This window comes from Neodiprion pinetum, chromosome 3 (assembly GCF_021155775.2).
Source record: "Neodiprion pinetum isolate iyNeoPine1 chromosome 3, iyNeoPine1.2, whole genome shotgun sequence".
Lineage (NCBI taxonomy): Eukaryota > Metazoa > Arthropoda > Insecta > Hymenoptera > Diprionidae > Neodiprion > Neodiprion pinetum.
The window spans coordinates 40,750,919-40,771,269 of NC_060234.1; the positions used below are offsets into that span (position 1 = coordinate 40,750,919).

Genomic DNA, 20,351 nt, shown 5'->3' on the forward strand with positions numbered 1-20,351 from the left:
CACAGCGTGTTTCATTTTTAACAGATTTTATCTTCAATCAGCGTCAAAAAATATTCATATACGTGTATAACATATAATCTATCAATACCATAAACGAACACTCTCTTTTTATCATCAATAATTCATATGTAATAATGATACGTATAACGTTAAGGAACGTAATTCGGAACAGTTTACCATATTCTCTTATTATAAACTAGGACTGTGTAGTTGCGTAATAAACTCGTTTCATTCGCAACTCATTTTACAACCCCTTTACTCAATCTGATGATAATTCTTTAAAACGTTTGCAAATGTCCACGATCGCAAAAAAATGCCGGTACTATAAAGAAACCTTTTTCTCAAAATTTCTGCGTTTCTGTGGCAATCTAGCATTATCTCTATACGATACGATACGAATTTACACCCAAGTTGAGGGTTTTTTCCGCGAGGATACGCGTGTACTTTTTTACAAACGCATATCGCTTTACTTACTTACAATTAGCGAAAAATAATGTATACATATAATATTCGTTACACTAAATATCACTATATTTTTACACAGTCACAGATTTGAAAAATTGTTACGTTGTATAACGTAAAACGTAATATGTGAATTCTGCAGACAGAGCAGAGACTCAAAAATGTTACGTTGTACCCAAATCACTCTTTTTCAGAAAACTCTTGACTTGCAAGTTGATAAAAATACGAAGTCGAATCTTGCATCAGTATGTCTGGTTCGTCGAATTCGAGTACTTCTCCGTCACCCATTACCAAGACCCTGTAATTGGTATAAATGAAAACAGTTTTTTAATTTCAATACCGCAGGTGGTAAAAGGCTTTGTCAAATTGAATGGAAACGAAAGCAGAGACTATTGCTGTTCATGCGAGAATATGAGATTTCACATTTTTACGAAAAAACCACTCACCTATCGCAGTGAAGAATCGTTCTTATTCTGTGAGCAATTGTAATAACAGTCGCGCTTCTGAATGAAGACTTGATCGTTGTTTGAATGTATTTATCTGTCTGTTGATCAACGTTTGCGGTTGCTTCGTCGATACACAAAATCTGTGGTAAAAGAAAAAACAATTTTCGAGTATCGGATATTACATACATACATTTTACACAGCTCAAAAGAAACGCGGAAAAACGAAGAACGTAAAATTTTTGTTCCAAAGTCATGTTTAGCGACTCATTAGTAGGCGAGAAAAGTCTGACCTTCGCATTATGCAAAACCGCTCTGACCAAACAGAACAGTTGTTTCTGTCCAGCGCTTAAATTTTTTCCACCTTCATCTAGAACAGCCCCAAGTCCGCCCATCCGATGAACTAGTGAATGAACTTTGCATTTTTCCAATGCCTTGTACACCTGAGAGTCTGGATACTGGTGCAACGGATCAATGTTTTCTCGAATAGTGCCAAGAAACAGAAACGGGTCCTGTGGAATTATTGACAAACGTGACCTGTAAGCATTTTTAATGAAAAGCATTAGAGCTAAATTGTTACCATGTATTCTAGCTGGAACGAATGTAACAGCTATTTCACTAGCTTCGTGAAAATTTTACGCATTCAGCAAACCGTATGGTAATTGCGAGGTGTACTTTACCTCAACGCTTTCAAGCTAAGGCCCATTGTATCTACATTGTCGATTAGTATTTTTCCAGATTCGATCTCGATTAACCTGAACAGAGATACTAAAATCGAGCTTTTTCCAGCCCCTGTTCGTCCCACGACCCCAATTTTTTCAGCAGGTCTTGTCGTGAAGGAAACTCCGTTTAGAGAAGGTACTAAATGTTCTCTGAAATGCAGATGTTTCATGTGATGAGATATGAGTGTGAAAATTTCGCAATTTGCGTCAAAGCTTAGCTTGTTTCCTCCCCCACCTGTACTTGAGAATGACTTCTTTGAACTCGACAACGCCTTGACTGGGCCATGCATATGGTGGGTGATTGCCGTTCACAGGTTCGCAGGGAGTATTTTCCAAATACTGTTTCACCCTCTCGACAGCAATCATTTCTCTTTCGGTCTCTGTGAACGCGTTCACAACTCCGGATAGAAGCCCGGTGATGGAGAGAGCGTAGGCAATGGTCAGTCCGATTAACCCCGGGTCAGCAACGTCGAACTGGTGTTGAATTACTGCGATCAGAGCAACGCCGCCCAGAAGAGCGACTCCTATAAACTGCAACCTCAAGGCCAGCCACTGAGCCGCAGCTAACGACGCAAATTGGGATTTCTGATTCGCTTCTACGAACAACTCATTCTCTCTCTTGAATCGTGACGTCGCTCTGAATGCTCTGATGCTACTCAGACCCTGCAGTGTTTCGTTGAAGTGACCATAAACTGGGGAAAGAGTTGTGCTGGATAACCTTTTGAGTTCCCTCGAAGTCAGTCTGCAAAAAGAAATTGAAAGTTGTGACGTTGACGAAACCAAACATTCGATTCCCATGAAAACGCAAAGATACCTGTAATGGTTTTGCAGCCAATGATACATCGGCACTAATGGTGCGAGGACAAGAAATATCCACGGCAAGCCGTAGATGGTGATGATTATGGATCCGACCAGGCCAAAGAATTGAGCTAGTAAAATATTGGCAATGAATGGCAACGAATCATCTACTGTGTATGTATCAGATGAGAATCTGTTCAATATTCTTCCCAGAGGATGAATGTCGAAGAATGTAGTCCTAGCCTGCAAGAGATTTCATATCGATGAAATTTTTAGAGTTACTCAACGTTTGGAAGTGAACTACTTTTCGAATAAATTGAATATACCTTTAATATTATTTTCAGAAGCTGCTTGTGAATTGTGATCGCAGCTTGAATACCACCGTAGGCAAACAAAAAAGCCCTGAGAAGGGTGCAGAAAGAATTGATTGTGGCGAGAATTCCGTAAATCGTCAAGTAGTATTTGACATTATTTGTTTCATATTCGTCCAAAAACGAAAACAACTTTCCCGTCTGCTGCTGGACGGAGTCAGTGGAGTTCATTGTCGCATTTATGTGCGTAACCCAGTAAGACAACCACAAGTCCGTGAAATTTTTCGATCCTTGCATTAATATCATTGACAAAAATATCGAAATAACCAGATAATTTCCTATTGATTTTAAGTAAGACGTGTAGACGTTGAACTGCACGGTTCCTCTTTCAAAATGTTCTTCACCGAGCAGCGAATCCTTGTCAGCTGAATCCACTGGACCAATATCCTCGGGTAATTCTTTCACGGAAGCTACCTCCAGGTCTGAATCGATCGAATCTGTGGCCAACAAGTATTCTTCCAGGTCCGGCAAGATGTCACTTGGTTTTCCTTGATTAATGACTCTGCCTCTCGACATGTGTACCACTGAATCAGCGTGTATTAAATACTGTGTGTGATGAGTGCACAGGATTCTCGTTTTGTCCTTCAACACACCAAGTATCACTGCTTGGAAAATGTAATTCGCTACTTTCAAATCTAGAGTTGCTAATATATCATCGAGAAGGTATATATCTTTGTCCGCATAAACAGCTCTGGCTAATGTGATTCTAGTCTTCTGTCCTCCGCTCAAACTGTCACCAGATTCACTAACTCCGGTTAAATCCCCTTTTGGTAGATTGTTCAAGTCCTCGGTTAAAGCACATGCTTTCAAAATATTTCTGGAAAAAGGGGACAACTTTTTTTACAGATAACTGTAAATAGTCCATTGCATATCATGTAAATGCAATCACACGAATTCATACGATCACTCACTTATACTTGTTATGGTCGTACGCTTTACCAAAGAGAATATTATCCCGAACCGTGGCTCTCTGGAGCCACGGACTCTGTTTGACGTAGCCAAATCCCTTGTCCAAGTCGTTAACAGCAATGATTCCATCCTCTTTGGTAATTTCAGCTAAGACAGCATCTAGCAAGGTGGATTTTCCGCTTCCCACTTTTCCCATTATACCAATCAATTGCCCCTGTAAGATGAGAATAATTAGTACCATTTACATGTTCGACTAGTTCATAAAAGTCCGCATAATATAGAATAATATGGACCTTCGGAATGGTGATGTTAATATCCTGCAGAGTAAATGAATTCTCATCCTCGAATGTAACGATTTTTCGACTGTCCGAACTGGACGCAGGACTGACCATGTTGTTTGAGGCAGGGGCAGGTGGTAAAAAAGTTTCTTGCGTGTTAACTTTGAAAGTAGCATGCCTCAGCATAACATCTATTCCGACGGGCGGATCGGAGTAATACGCGTCTGGATCTAAATCTGGTAACTATAGAAAGTTTGAGAATGATTACCGAAGACTCTAAAAACAATTTCTGCAATAAGCAGCTGCTATAACTGCTACTCACTTCCATAAATCTTTGGATTCTCTTTATCGAGACCCACGCCTCGGTTAGGCCATTCAAAACCCACGGAAACGCGTTCAATGGTCCAATCAACATATTTAACAATGCCATACTGGTAAAGACTGTTTTAGCATCTAGATTATTGCCGAGCAGCGAATAAGTGGCAAATGTTAGAATGGAAATTAGCACGGGTGTTGTGGCCCAAAAATAGACGCATAAAGCATCCAAGTACTTCCTTCCTTTTAGATATTTGACTTCGCTATCTCTCAATTCTGCAACAATTGATGAAAACATGATTATAACAAGGAACCTTTCTATGATTGACCAAAAGTGTCGATATTTTTTCTATTAACTCACTCAGAATTCTGTCAAGAAAATACTCCTCCCAAACATTAAATCTTATCGTAGTCACACCACGTAATGTTTCACCCATTAGTCGCACCCTCTTATCTTTGCAGTCCATTAGCTTTGTACTTAAGGTTCCAATTTTGTTTGCAATAACCTTATTTATGGGAATTAAAATAATCGCAAATGCGACGCCAGCAAGGAATGATATTCCTAATTGATTATGTAGAAGGTACAAAGTTACCACCAACTGGAAGAAGCATCGAAGATCTATTACAGTCATTGTTCAACCGAAAAACTGACCGAATAATTTCCCCCGAGTATTTTCATTTTAAATGACTTTAGATATCAATCGAATAACGACTGCTCTCAGATCTGTAGCTTTCTCAGCAGTGAGTTACTGTTGAGGATCAACAGAATTCTTTTATAAACATGCATATTCACCTGCAAAGGAATACTCCATAAAGTGTGAAAACTTGGGCAACTGTTGACAATTCTGTCGGCATCTGTACTCATGAAGTTGACAATTTCACCGAATGTGAATTCCTTGGTTAACTCAATATTAGAAGAATGCAAAGTTTTTCTGTACACTAATGTGACTATAGCCGCTCTCATTTTCAATCCAATAACCGAACTCCAGAAAGTAAAGTGAGAATTGCAAAAGGCTCCTGTGAAAAAAAAATTGTATGCTACAAGATTTCAGATTTCTTAATTCCGTTGTATGAAAAATAAACACCTAACTCACCTGCTAATGTAGATAAAAAAAGTAAAGCTGCGTACATGTAACCGAGCGAGAGCTGTTCGCTTTTATCTTCAATAAATCCAACCAGTTTATTTAGCAATATGGGTCCCATAAATCCGGAACAATCGGCAATAAATTTCAAAATACCAACGGCGTAACATTGGATACCAAAACACTTGTGCAACAGTTTCAATAACGAAATGCGAGGTGCTTCTGACACAACTAATATTTCTGGAATATATGACGCCGAAGTTGCATCAACACTGAGGTAACCTCTTCGTTTCTGGATCTGGAATACCAAATTTTGCAGTTGAAATGTTGAGCGACTTAATTTGCCTGACAGTACCAATGATTCGTAAAGTTTGATCAGCAATCCACCTTCCTTCTTACATCTCTCAACTAGATTTTAACAGATTAAACTTATACTAAATATAGATACGCCATATTTATGCAAATGGAAATAATCTTCTCGTACAGACCTGATCATGGATATAGCGATTCACATCATGGCTGACACTAGAGGTACTGACATCAACGGGGAGATCATACAAGTCATCAGAATGATTCAGGAGTCCTTTCACTCCTTTTTGCATGAGCGGCGTAACCCAGTGAAACAGCAGCTTTGAAATAACAGTTGCATCTTCCATAGCAGTTCCGAGATAACTCGGGTCTCGCTCTTCAAGAAAGCCATCGTGAAAGAATGTAACAGAATGACCATGACTGTTCAAGAGAGCTGTGTGCTCCCCTACCTGTGACAAGATTTTTTTTTTACATGTTTTACCGAGTATCTACATTTGCTATGCCAGTTGCCAGATATTACAGCGTCTGTGTCATTCAACACCGATGGTAAGAATTTCAAGAAGTAAGGTATTGAGGGTACATTTTATATCAGTTTTCTGGAGAAACGAAACTAAAAATGAAAGAAACTTGAAGAAAAATTTCGGACTCTAAAACGATGACGCTAAAACATAAAGGTGTAGAAATACTTGCCTGACTATGTTCGACGAAGCTTGCACTGCCTGGGATTAGCGTTATAGCGTACAAGATTAAGAGCATTACAGTAGCGATGCTGAATCCAAGTGAAAGATTTGGCAGTGTATCGTCAGGGGGAGCGTGTTTGACGTGAGAACGTAACAGCAGAATAGAAATACCCATTAATAGAAAAAGTAGAGCTCTGATGGACACAGGACCGCGTGGGTTAAACTGATTTCCATTGCTAAGGCCTAATACAAAACAGAAATGAACAACCCAAGCTAAGCCTTCAGTTCCGGCTACCAAGTAATCAATAGGCTTTGCCGACGTGGCTACATTTTCGATGTTATTATATACTACATAACTATGAGTAGCTTCTCGAACAGCTGAAGAACTTGTCGCAGTATGTGGAAGACTGTTGTTTTCATGGAAAATGCCTTTGACCGCAGTACCAATTTTTTGCATAACTTCTTCAGCTTCTACAACAATGTTAGGTTCATTTGCATCTGTCGTAGGCTTGACGACGATGAATGGAATATTCAAATTATTGTCACTGTCAGCACTTTTATCATTGATATTCGCAATGTCACGATGCAACGGAAGCATTGTTGCATTGCTCAATATGATGTACGCTTTGATGATAGGCAGTAATGCTAGACATGCGGTTATAAAAAGTCTGAGCACAATTACATAATAAGTGCGGTTTGACCGTGAAATCAACACTGTTCGTTTTCCGCAATAGTAGGCTGATAGCATTGCCAAAAAAGCAAGGACTGGAATCTGTAGAACATATAAGAAAAATTAATTAGGGGTAATATCCTTCAAGAATCTTGTTTATCTACATTCACTCAGTCAGTCTGTGATTTAAGTAGTTCGAAAGCTTATATTTATAATTACAATCCGCTGAATAAATTTCTACCTGCAGGCATAACTGCTGAAAGCATGTGCCAAGGTCGCGTGTATTGGGATTAATGGGTCTTATGCTACCTCTGATCCCGCACAGCTCGGTCCAGTTCCAGTGCCATAGTCCATTATCATCGCCATCCATTGTCATATAGTCCATTGTGATTAAATGAGGAACTGCGAACAAATTGGTAAAATATCTCTTAAAGCCAAAAATGTAGCCAAGATTATACAAATCCGAAAATGTGAAGACAAAAGCTCATCCCCCGGCATCTTACCCATAAATTTCCTTATGAAAACTTCGATTGAATCGAAATAACTAAAATTAATCCGGCGGATTGTAGAGTGGAAACAAAAACCAACAACAATTCATGGCCAAAAGAGGACAATTATTAGCTGCACAAAAGCAAACACGTCGTTTGACACGTGTGCTGCAGGGCGCGTATTCGCTTATATTCTCATGTAAAATTCTCTGCAGATCTCGTGAAATCCGTATTCGGCTTAAGATTAAGAGGAATGAAAGTATATTTCTACTTTTTTTTAGATCGTAGAGAGGATTGAAATTGATTTAAACGGCTCGAAAATCAATTTCACAAAATATCGAAGTGGTAACTGGCGAAAAGCCACGGATTTTGACAAGTAAACATAACCTCAAGACATATTTTGTATTACACGATAACGAATTACCTGGTCTCACGAGCTGTTCTTCATAATAACCTCTCCGTTTCTTACCGCTGTCACTTTTCAATCGAATGCAAACTCTCGCTGAGAAAAGTCTTGTGCATGAAATATCGAGCCGACGGCTTATTTTCTTTGTCACCGAAAAGTTCCGAAGGAAACTTCCCGCAGTTCTTATATCTTGTCTTACCTATTTGCTTACACCATTGGTGTAAGTTACCCGCAGTGATTCACTAGCAGACGACAGGGAGTTTTAAGGTTATGTTCGGTGAGTTGACGCGGGTGACGCGCAGTCTGCGTGACACAGTGACAAACTTAAATAAACTTTAGAGAATTGTGACTTTGAGCCGATGATATTTGCGTGATATTTATTGATGAGTAAGGACGAAGGTTCGACAATAACACTCGCAACAGCAGCAGCAGCAGACGATAATCAAGAAGCGAATATGACGGTCGACAGGGAGGCCGGAGATTCTGAAACGAGCGAAACCGCCGAGCAGGCAATTCTCTTCGAGGAGATGATCGCCTGCGTGGCAAATTCCAAGGCGATATTCAAGAGCCAGCAGAAGAACGACCCGGACTTGACAGTTGAGGAAAAGGCGAGCATCGCGAGCGACCTGCTGCACAAAAATCGCTCCATGTTCCTCTCCAGGTTCGGCAGGTTTCTGCGCGGCGAACATCTTCGGTACTTCAACGAGCCTCTTGATCGGCCGGACTACGAAGTCGTATTCCACGTGAACAGACTGCGCCGCTTTCACAACCGCTCGCAGAGGCGAGTCGACGTGAAAAATCGCAGGTACCAGGCCTTAAAATCGCTTATTGAAAAAGGCGAGTACTTCAGCGAGACGGAGATGATGCGGAGGAATCCCCTACTTTACGAACACCTGGTAGGCCAGTACCTTACCGAGGAGCAGAAAAAGGCCAGAGACAATATCGACACCCAGAATATTACGTTCGTCAATCTTCTGCTCGAAAGCATTCAGCGGGACGGGACCAGGAACTTAAAGAAGGAGCAGCAGGATGCCGAGGACGATGTCATGGAAGAGAACGACTCGGACGACGATTTCGAGGGTGCCGTTGACCCCGAGGATGACTCTGAAATTAGGGGAGACTCCCGGTGGGGCGAGATGCCCGGCCAGTCGTCAAACCCGTACGAAAAGGAGGCCAACGAAAAGAAAACTGAGAGCTTCTACCGCGAAATTTCAACCAAGGAGCGGCAAGTTCTTAGGGACGAATTCATTACCAATATGTATCACAGTTTCTTGAATGGGAGGGACAAGGACTTCGACTACAGGTATAACATCTTCATTAACCAAACATTGCCGCCAATCAGAATGTATTAAAAGCGCAATTTCAGTATTTAAATCGCAAAAACGAATACCGTGGATTCTAATCGTTCGAAATTTAAATTTGAAAATAAGCTGCGCGAGCGGTGCTGCCATCTAGAAAAAACCGTTGGATCGATAGCGTTGTGTTCTGTGTTTCAGCACCGTCGACGACGAGGAATCGTATGATAACGTAGATCTGCGGACCCAGGATGAGGAGGAAAAGTATTTCGACTCGGAATCACCAGAGACAATTGAAGAGGGCAAAATGGAGGAGGGAGAATCCAGTGAGGATGAACTGGATAAATATATGAAATCGTTGCAGGTTAAATAAAAATATTGATTACGGAAGAACTTGTTTGCACTATTCTTTTAATTCTTGGCTCGGTATAGATATTTGCTAATTTTTTTCAAATAGGAAACGCCCACTCCGATCGAGCTCGCCGACAAAGTTGAGAAGCAAACGATACATTGAACGGCTTCAGCGTAATTCCTTTATTCATGAGTTTGTAAATATGTATCCGTTTTTTGTTTTAATTAAATTAATTTTCTTTATCACTTACTAATGATCATAAACCTAAATAGGGTCTTCACTTATTGCATTACTATACCTAAGTTCAAACATCCTAATCGTCAAAGCTGTCACAAATGCACGATAAACTTAAGCTTACGTATACTTTGAATATTCAATGCGAATCAATACAGTTGTAATTGTATAATAAACCTGTGTATATTAGATGACGAAGATGTTTTCTGCCTTAAATTCCTTTGGTATTGTAAAAACAGACGAATGTCCCGCTCAGGTTGGTAAATATTATTGCACGGAATCATCTCTCTCATAGGCGAAGTGCGGAACAATTTCGTCAATGTCCGCCAGACCTGTTGACCCAAATTGCCAATTAATTAAACGAGTATCTGCTGTCAAACACAGTCATCAACGCTCATGCGAAGTGATAATAATAATGATAGTAATCACACCGCCGAACGAAGTACACTCTTTGAGTCCGCTTATTCGGGGTTCACATACTCGATTTTCACTCGATAATCATACCTGTACGCCCGTTTGCAAAATCGTAATTGCTCTCTATTCACACCGATAAGGGTTCAACGCAATGTACGTTAATACACACGTTGACTGAAGAATAAACTTCAGTCAACGATACACATTTGCCGTTCACGTTTAAATTTGAAATATGTAATATCATCACACGTTGCAATCAGATCTCGCGTGTACAAAGATACCAAGCTTTAATTTTATTAATTTTTTTCATTCTCTCTCACGAGCATCATCTTCGGGTAGTTACATCGTGATTCACTGTGAAAGAACCAATATATATGTAACGCCTAACGGATATTTCTTGTGAGAATAAAGATTGAATTATTGAGAGTAAACAGTAGGCAAACACACATACACGTGACTTTTGCAAACCAAATTCTCAATTTCAAAACTTCCGTTACAGGTGAATTTAGAACTAAAATAATCTTGCCGTCACCTTGTGTGGCCCAAAACAACATTCGATAACTGACCAGTGATACAAATGATTTTACAGCCGAAATAAAACTCCAAGCGAATCAATGTTGGCCATCTTGATTTTGTATACCGGCATTTGAAATGATGCTGATTTTCTTTTCTTTTCTTTTCTTTTCTTTTTTTTTTTTTTTTGCTACCTAGACCGAGTTGTATATTTGGCGCCGGACATTGGATCAAACGAATCATTATTGCCGTCAGAAACTGGCAAAACATATTCTACAATGCGGTAATTAGTTAGTTCCGAAAATTAATTTAGAAAGTTACGCGCCGCAACAATAAGCGCTAAACCGGGGCCAGCACCTGACGTCCGTTAAGTTAGAATAACCACACGTACAAAATCAATCAAACTTGGTAGGTATGAAGATGCTCTTTAGTTGCTATTTTGTTCCCCAAGTCTCCATTTTGTTGCTCAAAGCGGTTTTGCCAGAAGCAAAGACGATGCCAAGTCGAGAAAGAGCTGGTAATGAAAAACAATGTCGGACTTATTGTTAGTTGTTATTTAGTTGCTCCGTAACGGTGGTAATCTCAGATCGTATTTCTGTGACCCTGAAGACCGCCCTCTTACCTTTGCGAAGTATTTTCGAGAAAAAAGAACCAGGCTAAACTGGCAGACCGCCGTGTGTTTGACTAACAATAAATATCAATAACGCTGCGCGCGTAGATTCAAGTACATTGTAAAATTGTGCCGGTTAATTCAAGTTCGCTGTTTTAGATATTCAAACGCAAGCTCACGAGCAGTGAATAAAGATCTATTGCACCGGTTAATTTCTGTGGTTATTGATTTCAAGATCAGAGTTTTCGGAATTATTAACATAACAAAATACCGAAAATAAATGAAATGATTGAAATTCTTGTCTCGCAGAATAGTCTTTGCTTTATTAATCGATAGTTGTCTTCAATTGATATTCAATGAATAAGGTCTTGCTAGACAATTGTTGGGTGTATTTTTTTTTTTTTTTTTTATCGCAGAAGCTCTAAATATTCAACAAAAAATATACACAAGTGTTATCTTTGCGGTGAAATTTAATTATTGAAGAAGATCGCTGGATAGCTCGCCAATAATAAAACCTACATTCGAAGATCCCGACTAGAGATTATAAATAACGTGCTGTGTTGGTACACGTATAAAGGTAAGTTCTCCATTGGTGCTAATGGAACATAATTAATCAGGTAGGTTATATTTATCTGCATGTACCGGTTCAAAAAGTTGGTGAAAAAAATAAAAATAAAAAAAAAATATAAATTGTACCAGCGATCATGACCGTGCAAATAACGATACATTGTGTAAATTTTGTACAGCTGGGCGAAGTGTATAATAGATCTAGAAAATGATCAATCGATTTTGATTCGACCGCTTGAAAAACGATGTTAATAGAATATTGAGCGCAGTCTACGACTCGAATGATTCAATTATAGCGATCGTTGATTGAACACGGTCGGTATATTGTATCTATATACGTACAAAGCGAACAAATAAGCACTGGCAAATTATTCGCGATTCACAATTAATTTATAATAAATGACGAGCATCACGATGGTGAAAATTTTCAGCAAGCATGTTCACGTTGCCGCTCGTAATTCTCGCTTCGCTATCTTTAGACAATTTGAATTATCGCGGTCAGAGTTACCCGCGAATTTAGAGTAACATCAGACAAGCACTTTCAACCACTCGCACGTCTGCATGCCTGTATGCAATAATAATTAGTAAGGCGTTTAACAGTCGACGATGACAATGCATGTCAGGATAGGCGGATTTGGTCACGGAGTCGTCATCCGCGATAATGTATTATAATTACATCCGAGCCCCTTATATATATATATATATATATATATATATATATATATATATATATATATATATATATATATACATATGTGTGTGTGTGTATATATATATCCATGTGTAAATACGCTTTGCAAATAGATAATCAAGATACGATCTTATACGAGTGAACTGTTGTTGCTATTACATACACTCTCACTGCAAGAACCGCGGCCTGCAGCAATAATTCTCGAGTCGCCCGCGGTCTGTGTATTGTATCCGCCACGCATAATTAGCCGAGGCTACTTTTAATTGCCATTTATAATTCGTTAATTCTACACCCGGCTGTTACCTTTTTACGCATTAGCCTCAACGATTTCGCAATTTTCACACCTGTCTTCCCGCATCGCCACATCCAGATGGTATATAAACTGTCAAGAAAGTTTCTATAATATTCCCAAAATCACACTGCGTAAAATTTCAGGCTTAATATATTCAACACGGACATTCGGATGAACTGTTGAACCTGATCTGCACGGAAACAAGAAGACAAGAAAAAAAAGAAAAAAATGATTAAACCGCCGATCCACCAAAGCTCGCTTCAATTCCAACGACGAGACGTGTAATCCTGAAGTTTCGTAACACGGAAGAAATGGCTGAACTTGGCACAGATTTGAGGCGTGTTCAATTAGGATTTATCTGGCCAGTTCAACGATGTATTTAGCGAGATAAACCGAGATTATATTCCGTCAAGCTGATCGAGTGGAATGAGCGGACGTGAGTGGGCGAGAGCGTATCTCATTGCCGAGGTGATAGTCAGTCTGACTGCTACTCATCGTGGTGTCTCATTTGTAATTTACTATTAATAAATTTGATCTACCGGCGGCGCAACGATAAATCAATCATCGGGTCCAAGTGGCGCCATTCTCAGATTTCTTTCACTTTTTTTCCGGTAATCATTGAGCTCTTGCAGTTCTTAATTTTCATCGCCTCGCTTTGTACGTCGCTGAAATATCAGCCCTTGTTATTATTTTACGGTCCTCTCAAACGACGGAACGAAACAATGGCACAAAAAGTTGGCAAACTTCTCCGGCGCATCCCGCGGCTATGGACCCAAGATCTTGTAAACGTGGATGTCTTTAATTGCATGCCACTTCTAACTTCTACCTTACTCTGAACATAAGCGGGCCGGAAGTTTACGAGATGCCTAACGATCCTGCGCCGCAAGATATACACCGAGCGAAATTCTTAGTTCCGGTTACCGCTAAGTCCTTAACTATTTTCATTTTTTCCCACAATCGACAAAAATTTCCACGGTAGAAAATGAAAATTAGTTTTATAGCCGTTACCGGAAAGTCTGGTATCCGTCACTATTCTTTCTCATTACGATCACTGTTGCTATATATTTTCTTGCAACTGTTGTGAAAATTTAATGCTTGTGCAACGATAAACTGACGTTAAAGCCTTATTTAACTAAAAAAGTAGAGTAAACTGAAGAAACTGATTTCGCGTTGCAATTACCAAAAAAGGATCGACGATAGCGCAAAATGGTTACGCGTGGCTCGTTTTTCGTAATTCCAACAATATTCAAATAGTTTTCTCAACGATACCTGTTTTACTCAATTTTTCTAGCTACTGCAACAAATAAAATTTTTCTCAGTGTACCATCAGTTCTTCAAGTTGTCCTCGGTCCGCGGACATTTGTTGACGGGATTAATGCCTCCTGACGCGAAGCGGAATTATTGGACGTTAGATTTTAATGACAAACAAATGGTTCACCAATAACGCACAGGCGCATCAAGATTTCTATCTTCCTTAAGAAGTTAAGCTACGTATCGTTACGACGGTAATCCTTATCGAATTTGAGAATGACAAGAAACGCGGGGATTTATCGCTAAATTCACGCCAGGAACTACGAACGGTGGATAGAGTAAAACGATCTCCTGCAGGCAGGCTGTCAACCGAACAAATCGAGGCGTATCTGAACCTGCAGAGTGTGAAGAGAAAGACGAAACGGATCCTGTATCGGTTCGATCTTCCCTGTATACCGTACATGTCTAATGGACGAGCTGTGTTCGCGGATGATATTACCACGCGTTTTGCTCAAGCCGAGCATATCTCCTGTCATACTCGTGTTATAAACTGGCAGAAGAAACGGAGAAGGACAGCTCGGCCCACCATCGGTGCAAGCGTGTATCCGAAGCCCTGAAGCCTACGCGGCTTTTCGACGAAGTTGGCCAATCGGTCCAGTGATCCTCTCGTATGCTTGAATCCCAATTAGGAACCTTTAGTCCGCACACTCAATTATACATCATTATACCGAACCGATCTGTGTTCAAGAGTCCAGATACTTTGAAGAAAAGTCTCGCACAGGTCGTAGCGCCATCACAAGTCGTCCGGTTGATGAGAGTGAGTAGAATTTTACCGAAACAATGCGGTCCTTTCATCGTGAAAAACTTAGCAGCTCGAGATCGAAAATACAACCCTATACAATGACCGTAAGGAATTTTTTACTAGGTATAATTTTGGCTCGAACGCATTTCCAAACTTGAATTCCGACTCATAAGACGAAACTTGGGTCGACTCGTGAAAAATTTCGCAGCGGAAGGTGGAGAGGATCGAAATGTCAGCGGTGACCAAAGGCCTGCAGCTAGACCCAGATGATACAAGTTCAGAGCTTGCGAAATGCGAGGTCGTCCATAAATCTATGAGGTTGGGCCAAGGTGAGGTACCCGAGACGTGATCGAGGGCTCACTTTCCATCCGCGCTGTTTCACGTTACTTTCTTAACGACAGGTGACAAACCATGATTCGCTTCACAAGCACCGGCTACTAAAAGGAAGAGCTTTCAAAGTTCACGAGTCTAGGGTACGACTCCAGCCCAATTTTTTGTTCCTCTTCTAAATGGCACCGCGCGCTCCTGCGAATTGTAATCATTTGCTAGGAGCTTGAACCACGAACACCGTGAATTAGACGGTTGAATGAAAGTTGGGCCCTGATTATACACCCGTTCGCATCTTGAATATACGGTTTTACTTTTCGCATTCCGAAATCTTCGTGGTAGTGGTGGATCGAAACGGTCGTCCCGATGAAGAAGCACGTGGACACTAATCCGTTTTTGGTATCGCTAGAAAATTTCACTGACAATAAATTCCGCCGACTTTAGTCGCATGCTAAACAACCGCCGTGTCTGCCCAGCACTCGTGTCTTAATTACATACATTACGTGTGCATGTCCGGTTCTCGAATCAAAGGAATTAGAAATTGACAGACCGATCCTTGACCTCCGGACTCGGCCTTTGTTTCCCGGACAGGTTTGCTCCAAAAAGTTATTCACCGTCGACATGATCGCGTCTTTACAGGTATCTGAATATATGTATGTACATAGTCTGCGTTAAAATCAGATATACCAGACACACGTGTTGCATATTCAATTTCGTTAATTCCCGTCGGCTCGGCATCTGTGATTTCGAATGAATAATCAAAGGTGGTTTTGTTCACACCAGCTGGTTCAATTTCCGAACGCGGTGCACTGACTTTACAGTCGTCAATATTATTGTATTCAGAATAACGGATGATCGAAAAACCGTCACTGAATTTTTACGTTTCATCTCTTCTTTCACGCCGCACCGCGATGAAGTTAAGCAAGACGAAGAAAGAAGAAAAATCTAAGTCAAACGCCGGTAGCCGGTCTAGTAGCGCCGGAATAACCCGCGTGAAACTAGTCCAAGTGTCAAACGAAAAGAGTTGGCTTACCATAAGTTTGAGAAGTGTAACAAATCGAGATGAATGTAACGCCGGCATGGTCCGGGTTGAATAATTTTTTTTCTCACTTCAAATTATCCCGCTCAACAAATCCCAACGCAGAGATCCTACAGGCGTCGCTAATCGAGCTTCGGGCTGCGGTTATACGGCCGACGTTGTAAGCCTGGTTAAGCATATCATGAAATTTATTCCCCGATTCGGAATACCGAGTCTATCGGTAGTCCGTATGCGTGGCGCGTCAAGTGCTACACGAGGAATGCGGGGTAGGTAATGTACCTACGATATTTTCATAAGGACCAAGCCGCGCAGCTTCGTGCCTACCTTGGTATAACGATTTAAGTGTGCTGGACACACGTTCACACGAATGTTAGTTAGGAGGGTACACAAGTGGGTCGTCACCGGGGCACGAATTGACATCCAAATGGATCTGGAAAACAAATGAATAGAGAAAGTGGCGTTGTTGACTCGGTGGTCTAGAAAGCCAATCGATATTATACACACTGCGGCAAGGGTGCGCACATATATATATATATGTATGTATACATATATATACGTGCAGGGAACCTCTTGTTCGACTTCGTATTACTCTTATCCTTTTTTTCCTCGAACAACTAATTGCCTGGACGAAAACCCGATGATCATTAGCATAGAGATGTAACGACAATTAATTAACAACCGGTTCGCCGGTATGCGCATGTGTGTGTGTGTGTCTACGGCCAGCTATTGGACTCGAACCGGTCATCATGCGCAGAGTCAGACTGTAGACATGATAATTTAATTTTCTCAGATGACACTGGTTTAAATAAAATAACCAATATCGAAAGACCGAATGGCACTCACACTGCTTGGGAACACTCTGTTTCGTAGTCTCTCATATAATCGGGGGAAAGCCGAAGCTCGTTTAATCATCCTAAACGGTGATGAAGGTATACGTATAAGTATACACGTCGTATTACATGAGAAAATTCACTCTGGCCTCTCATCGATTTAATCCGATATCCCGATTCCTTCAACCAATCAAAATCTCCCACTGCACTTTAACCTGTCGTCTGCGTCAACACACTTGACAATTTATGTTACACAGTCTGTCCGAATGTTTCGTACAGATGGATCGATCCTCAACGTTATAACTCTGCTTGATACTACACACGAAAACATTGAACCAAGACGCGAGGATGACGTCTTCAAGAAACGGAGCTTAGAAACTCCAGTTCGCTGAAATGTTTATAATTTCAAAATTATGGAAAGAGAGACAATTCAGGCTGAATTACACTCGACAAAATAACCGCGGTGATATCGGATTGCCTGAGGACGTTGTTTTTTCATCGGTATAATCTCGGGGTGGAGGTTGGTTGCGTTATAAAAGCGGATGTCATTACCGAAAGCTCGTCGAGTGGATACTCGGGCATCGATCGGCTCTCCCGCAGCTTGATAACGACGAAATAAGGCCAATGAAGACTCGCTAACAATTGTCATCCGCGGACACAGTTTCTTAGTTCCTTCTTCTGCGGCTTGCTTTATCCATTCGCTCATCCTTTTCTCCTTACTTTTCTCGCCGAAGTTCTACGCGGATCAAGCCAAGGGTCAAGCACCGCGACCACCGCGACCCGTAACCCATAACCAGGATCGAACTTCCTTCAGGATTTGAACGATCTCCGCTTTAGACATGGAAGAACGAACTTACGAACTTTCGAACTTTCGAACTTCCGGGTCGAACGACGCCCTGCGGCTTTGCCGGATCCTGTCGATCCGCTTCCAGGGTTGACTTCCGGACCTGCGAAAGGTCGCCGACGATATTTCTCACCATTCGGCGCAGCCCACGCTCATCTTGGCACTCTTTGTGTCCGGTCACAGGTACACCAAACTTCGATTGGAGGACTCTCGTCTTCGCGTGTAGCCCACACGCGTGACACACGTCATTCCCGTTACCCAAAATCATCGTTTATACTGACGGGTTACACCTGCAGGCGGGCATCTCTTGGTACCAAACATGCGTAGCCTGCACCTTGGATTCAATGGGATCGGTTGACAGCTCACTTCGCATTTACAGTCGTTTGTTTCGCCTCTGTTCGTTCTTAGACAAACGTGTACTATGAATTATGAATTATCTTCTTCTCGCCTCTTATGGACGGGCTGCCTACGGTCAAAGATTGACACGAAATGTCTGACTTGACCGAACTTCCGTCGCAGAGTTCCTTCCTCGTTTTCTCGCATCGCGAAAGGCGTTCTCTTTGTGAAGTTTCGCCACCTTGTTCGTCATTGTTTTATATTATACGGTAGCAATGGTAATTCGATAAAGAATTGAAATACATTATTATTTTTTAAACAAAATTTTGTTTTCGTTTCTTTAGGCAATTGAAACGAGTCTATGTTCAGGACACGGAAGTTATGATGTTGTTCAAACTAATTGAGATTCAGGTTTTTTCATAAATTTCTATGACTTACTTCTGATAAGCACGTTTTATCTGTGAAAGTTTGCTTATATATATTTATATATATATATATATACATTATACCTATTTCAAAGTTTCTGCTGAGAACTTTCATTACCTCCTCATCGAGTGAAGAATTATAAGTATACGCAAATAGACTAAACAGGTAATTTGCAAAGTGAGTTTGTTATTCATTAGATCGTCGTGTACTCACCGTTTTCACAATGTTGGTCAATTTGAGTATTGAGATCGCTTTCCACTTTCAGAGACGTGTATGAAAAATAAATCATTAAAGAAGACACACTAGATTCTAGCATCGCTAGTTCAAATTATAATCGCACACTGTCACACAGCAGATCGATTTTCGCGGCCTGTTTTAAAGTGCTCGTTGAAAAGTAAAGTTTCTCGTTTCAAAGATGAAAGTAGAGAAATAGGACATCTTGAGAAAAACAATAGTTGTGACAGTTTCGGAATTCCTCGTGTACAAGATTCTGAAGTGGCCGGAGTTCAGAAATCCGAGCTTTGTTCAGCGATTTTACATAGTGCAAAAACATCAGGTTAAACAAAAATAATCTCATTTCAGATACGACTTACCTGAGATATGATTGCGAATTCAAAAGAAAACCGAGCAACAAGATTCGCCGGTGATTATCAAGATAACCATACCAGAAATAACCAGATATACATCTGAAACTAGAACTTTCCAGTACTCGACAACTCGAAAAAGCTAATTTCCTGCAGTCTCGCGGATAAAGATGAAACTTCTTCCGAACGAAGATTCAAAACCTTCTCACCGTTTCTTCTTCTTCCAAACAGGATATCAAAGAATCAAGTCTCGGTAAATCTTTCACTTTTTAATACGAGCGGAGTGTCTAGAATTTGAACAAAAGTATTTAACGTGTAGTAAAAGATCAATACGTGAAAAAGAAACACTTTGCAACATATAATAACTACTGTATCAGCGGATAATGTCATCCCTAGATGTTATAAATGTGCAGAGTTTCGAGTCGAACGAGCTAGAAGTTTGAAAAAAGAGAGACCTCAATAATTTCTATCGGCATTTTGGAGGGGATAGTGTATATATGGGATAGCGATGGCCATTAAGCTAAAAATAATCGATGCATCGATTGATCGAGTTTAAAAAAATAATCGAACACGACTCGATTAAATCGCTATAAATTAATCGATTAATCGATTGAATTATATTTTTTTGACACTATGCATATGAAACGAAAATTTCGTAACTTTCAGTACGTCGTCTCAATAGCGGAATAGTTTTTTGATGATATATAGTTTCATTGAAAATATTTTTCAATTACAGGTAAAGTTATTCATTTGGTAATAATTGACACGTTAATCGCATGCATACATTGATATTGCATCGCGTAGTTCGTGGGAGTAAACGAGCAAAAAGTGATTTTGAGAAAAAATAATCGAGTTTGAAAAATGATCGATTTAAACGAAAATCGATGACTTTTGTTCATCTTCGGCTTGGGCCCAAAGCGGAGGCGATTAAGAGCCGCTGATTGTTCCCAATTAATGGCAAGAGACACAGAGAGATCCATCTCTTTCCGGAAGCCGGATAATACGCAAGCT

General features: G+C 40.5%; 3 protein-coding genes across 6 annotated transcripts in view; 2 read left to right on the top strand and 1 right to left on the bottom strand.

Annotated features, from left to right (window-relative positions):
* Positions 1-20,351, top strand: part of LOC124214519 (uncharacterized) — a 278,457-nt gene that overhangs the window by 223,612 nt on the left and 34,494 nt on the right. The window contains exon 1 of one of the 2 annotated variants that reach the window (XM_046616850.1): positions 19,479-19,593. The exons of the other annotated variant lie outside the window; for it this stretch is intronic. The gene's annotated coding sequence lies outside the window, so the exon portion shown is untranslated. Of the gene's footprint in view, positions 1-19,478; positions 19,594-20,351 lie in introns of those variants that run through there. 2 annotated transcript variants of the gene reach the window in all.
* Positions 10-8,221, bottom strand: LOC124214142 (ATP-binding cassette sub-family C member 10). Of its 3 annotated transcripts, none has more exons than XM_046616217.2 (17): positions 7,952-8,221; positions 7,281-7,441; positions 6,380-7,141; positions 5,869-6,138; positions 5,393-5,678; positions 5,092-5,315; positions 4,660-4,897; positions 4,306-4,574; positions 3,999-4,226; positions 3,708-3,919; positions 2,752-3,613; positions 2,442-2,668; positions 1,863-2,369; positions 1,586-1,777; positions 1,199-1,442; positions 909-1,048; positions 10-760 (listed from the first exon to the last, which is right to left on the bottom strand). In XM_046616217.2, the coding sequence occupies exons 2-17, from the start codon at positions 7,422-7,424 to the stop codon at positions 643-645; spliced, it is 4,923 nt and encodes a 1,640-aa protein (XP_046472173.1). In that variant the 5' UTR covers positions 7,425-7,441; positions 7,952-8,221; the 3' UTR covers positions 10-642. The 3 variants fall into 3 exon arrangements, with proteins under 3 accessions (XP_046472173.1, XP_068990406.1, XP_068990407.1); XM_069134305.1 differs by having other exon boundaries at positions 5,869-6,134; positions 6,376-7,141; XM_069134306.1 differs by lacking the exons at positions 7,281-7,441; positions 7,952-8,221 and having other exon boundaries at positions 6,380-6,840; positions 7,052-7,140.
* Positions 8,080-10,008, top strand: LOC124214143 (coiled-coil domain-containing protein 97). Its single transcript, XM_046616219.2, has 3 exons — positions 8,080-9,236; positions 9,430-9,592; positions 9,686-10,008. The coding sequence occupies exons 1-3, from the start codon at positions 8,317-8,319 to the stop codon at positions 9,740-9,742; spliced, it is 1,140 nt and encodes a 379-aa protein (XP_046472175.1). The 5' UTR covers positions 8,080-8,316; the 3' UTR covers positions 9,743-10,008.

What these genes read in the sequence shown, in the direction of transcription:
- LOC124214143 (XM_046616219.2), top strand. Translation starts at nt 8,317, where the DNA reads ATGAGTAAGGACGAAGGTTCGACAATAACACTCGCAACAGCAGCAGCA. An exon ending in GACAAGGACTTCGACTACAG is followed by an intron (nt 9,237 to 9,429) that starts GTATAACATCTT and finishes TCTGTGTTTCAG; the next exon opens with CACCGTCGACGACGAGGAAT. An exon ending in AATATATGAAATCGTTGCAG is followed by an intron (nt 9,593 to 9,685) that starts GTTAAATAAAAA and finishes TTTTTCAAATAG; the next exon opens with GAAACGCCCACTCCGATCGA.
- LOC124214142 (XM_046616217.2), bottom strand. Translation starts at nt 7,424, where the DNA reads ATGGACTATATGACAATGGATGGCGATGATAATGGACTATGGCACTGG. An exon ending in ATCGCTATATCCATGATCAG is followed by an intron (nt 5,679 to 5,868) that starts GTCTGTACGAGA and finishes TTGGTATTCCAG; the next exon opens with ATCCAGAAACGAAGAGGTTA. An exon ending in TTCTGAAAATAATATTAAAG is followed by an intron (nt 2,669 to 2,751) that starts GTATATTCAATT and finishes AATCTCTTGCAG; the next exon opens with GCTAGGACTACATTCTTCGA.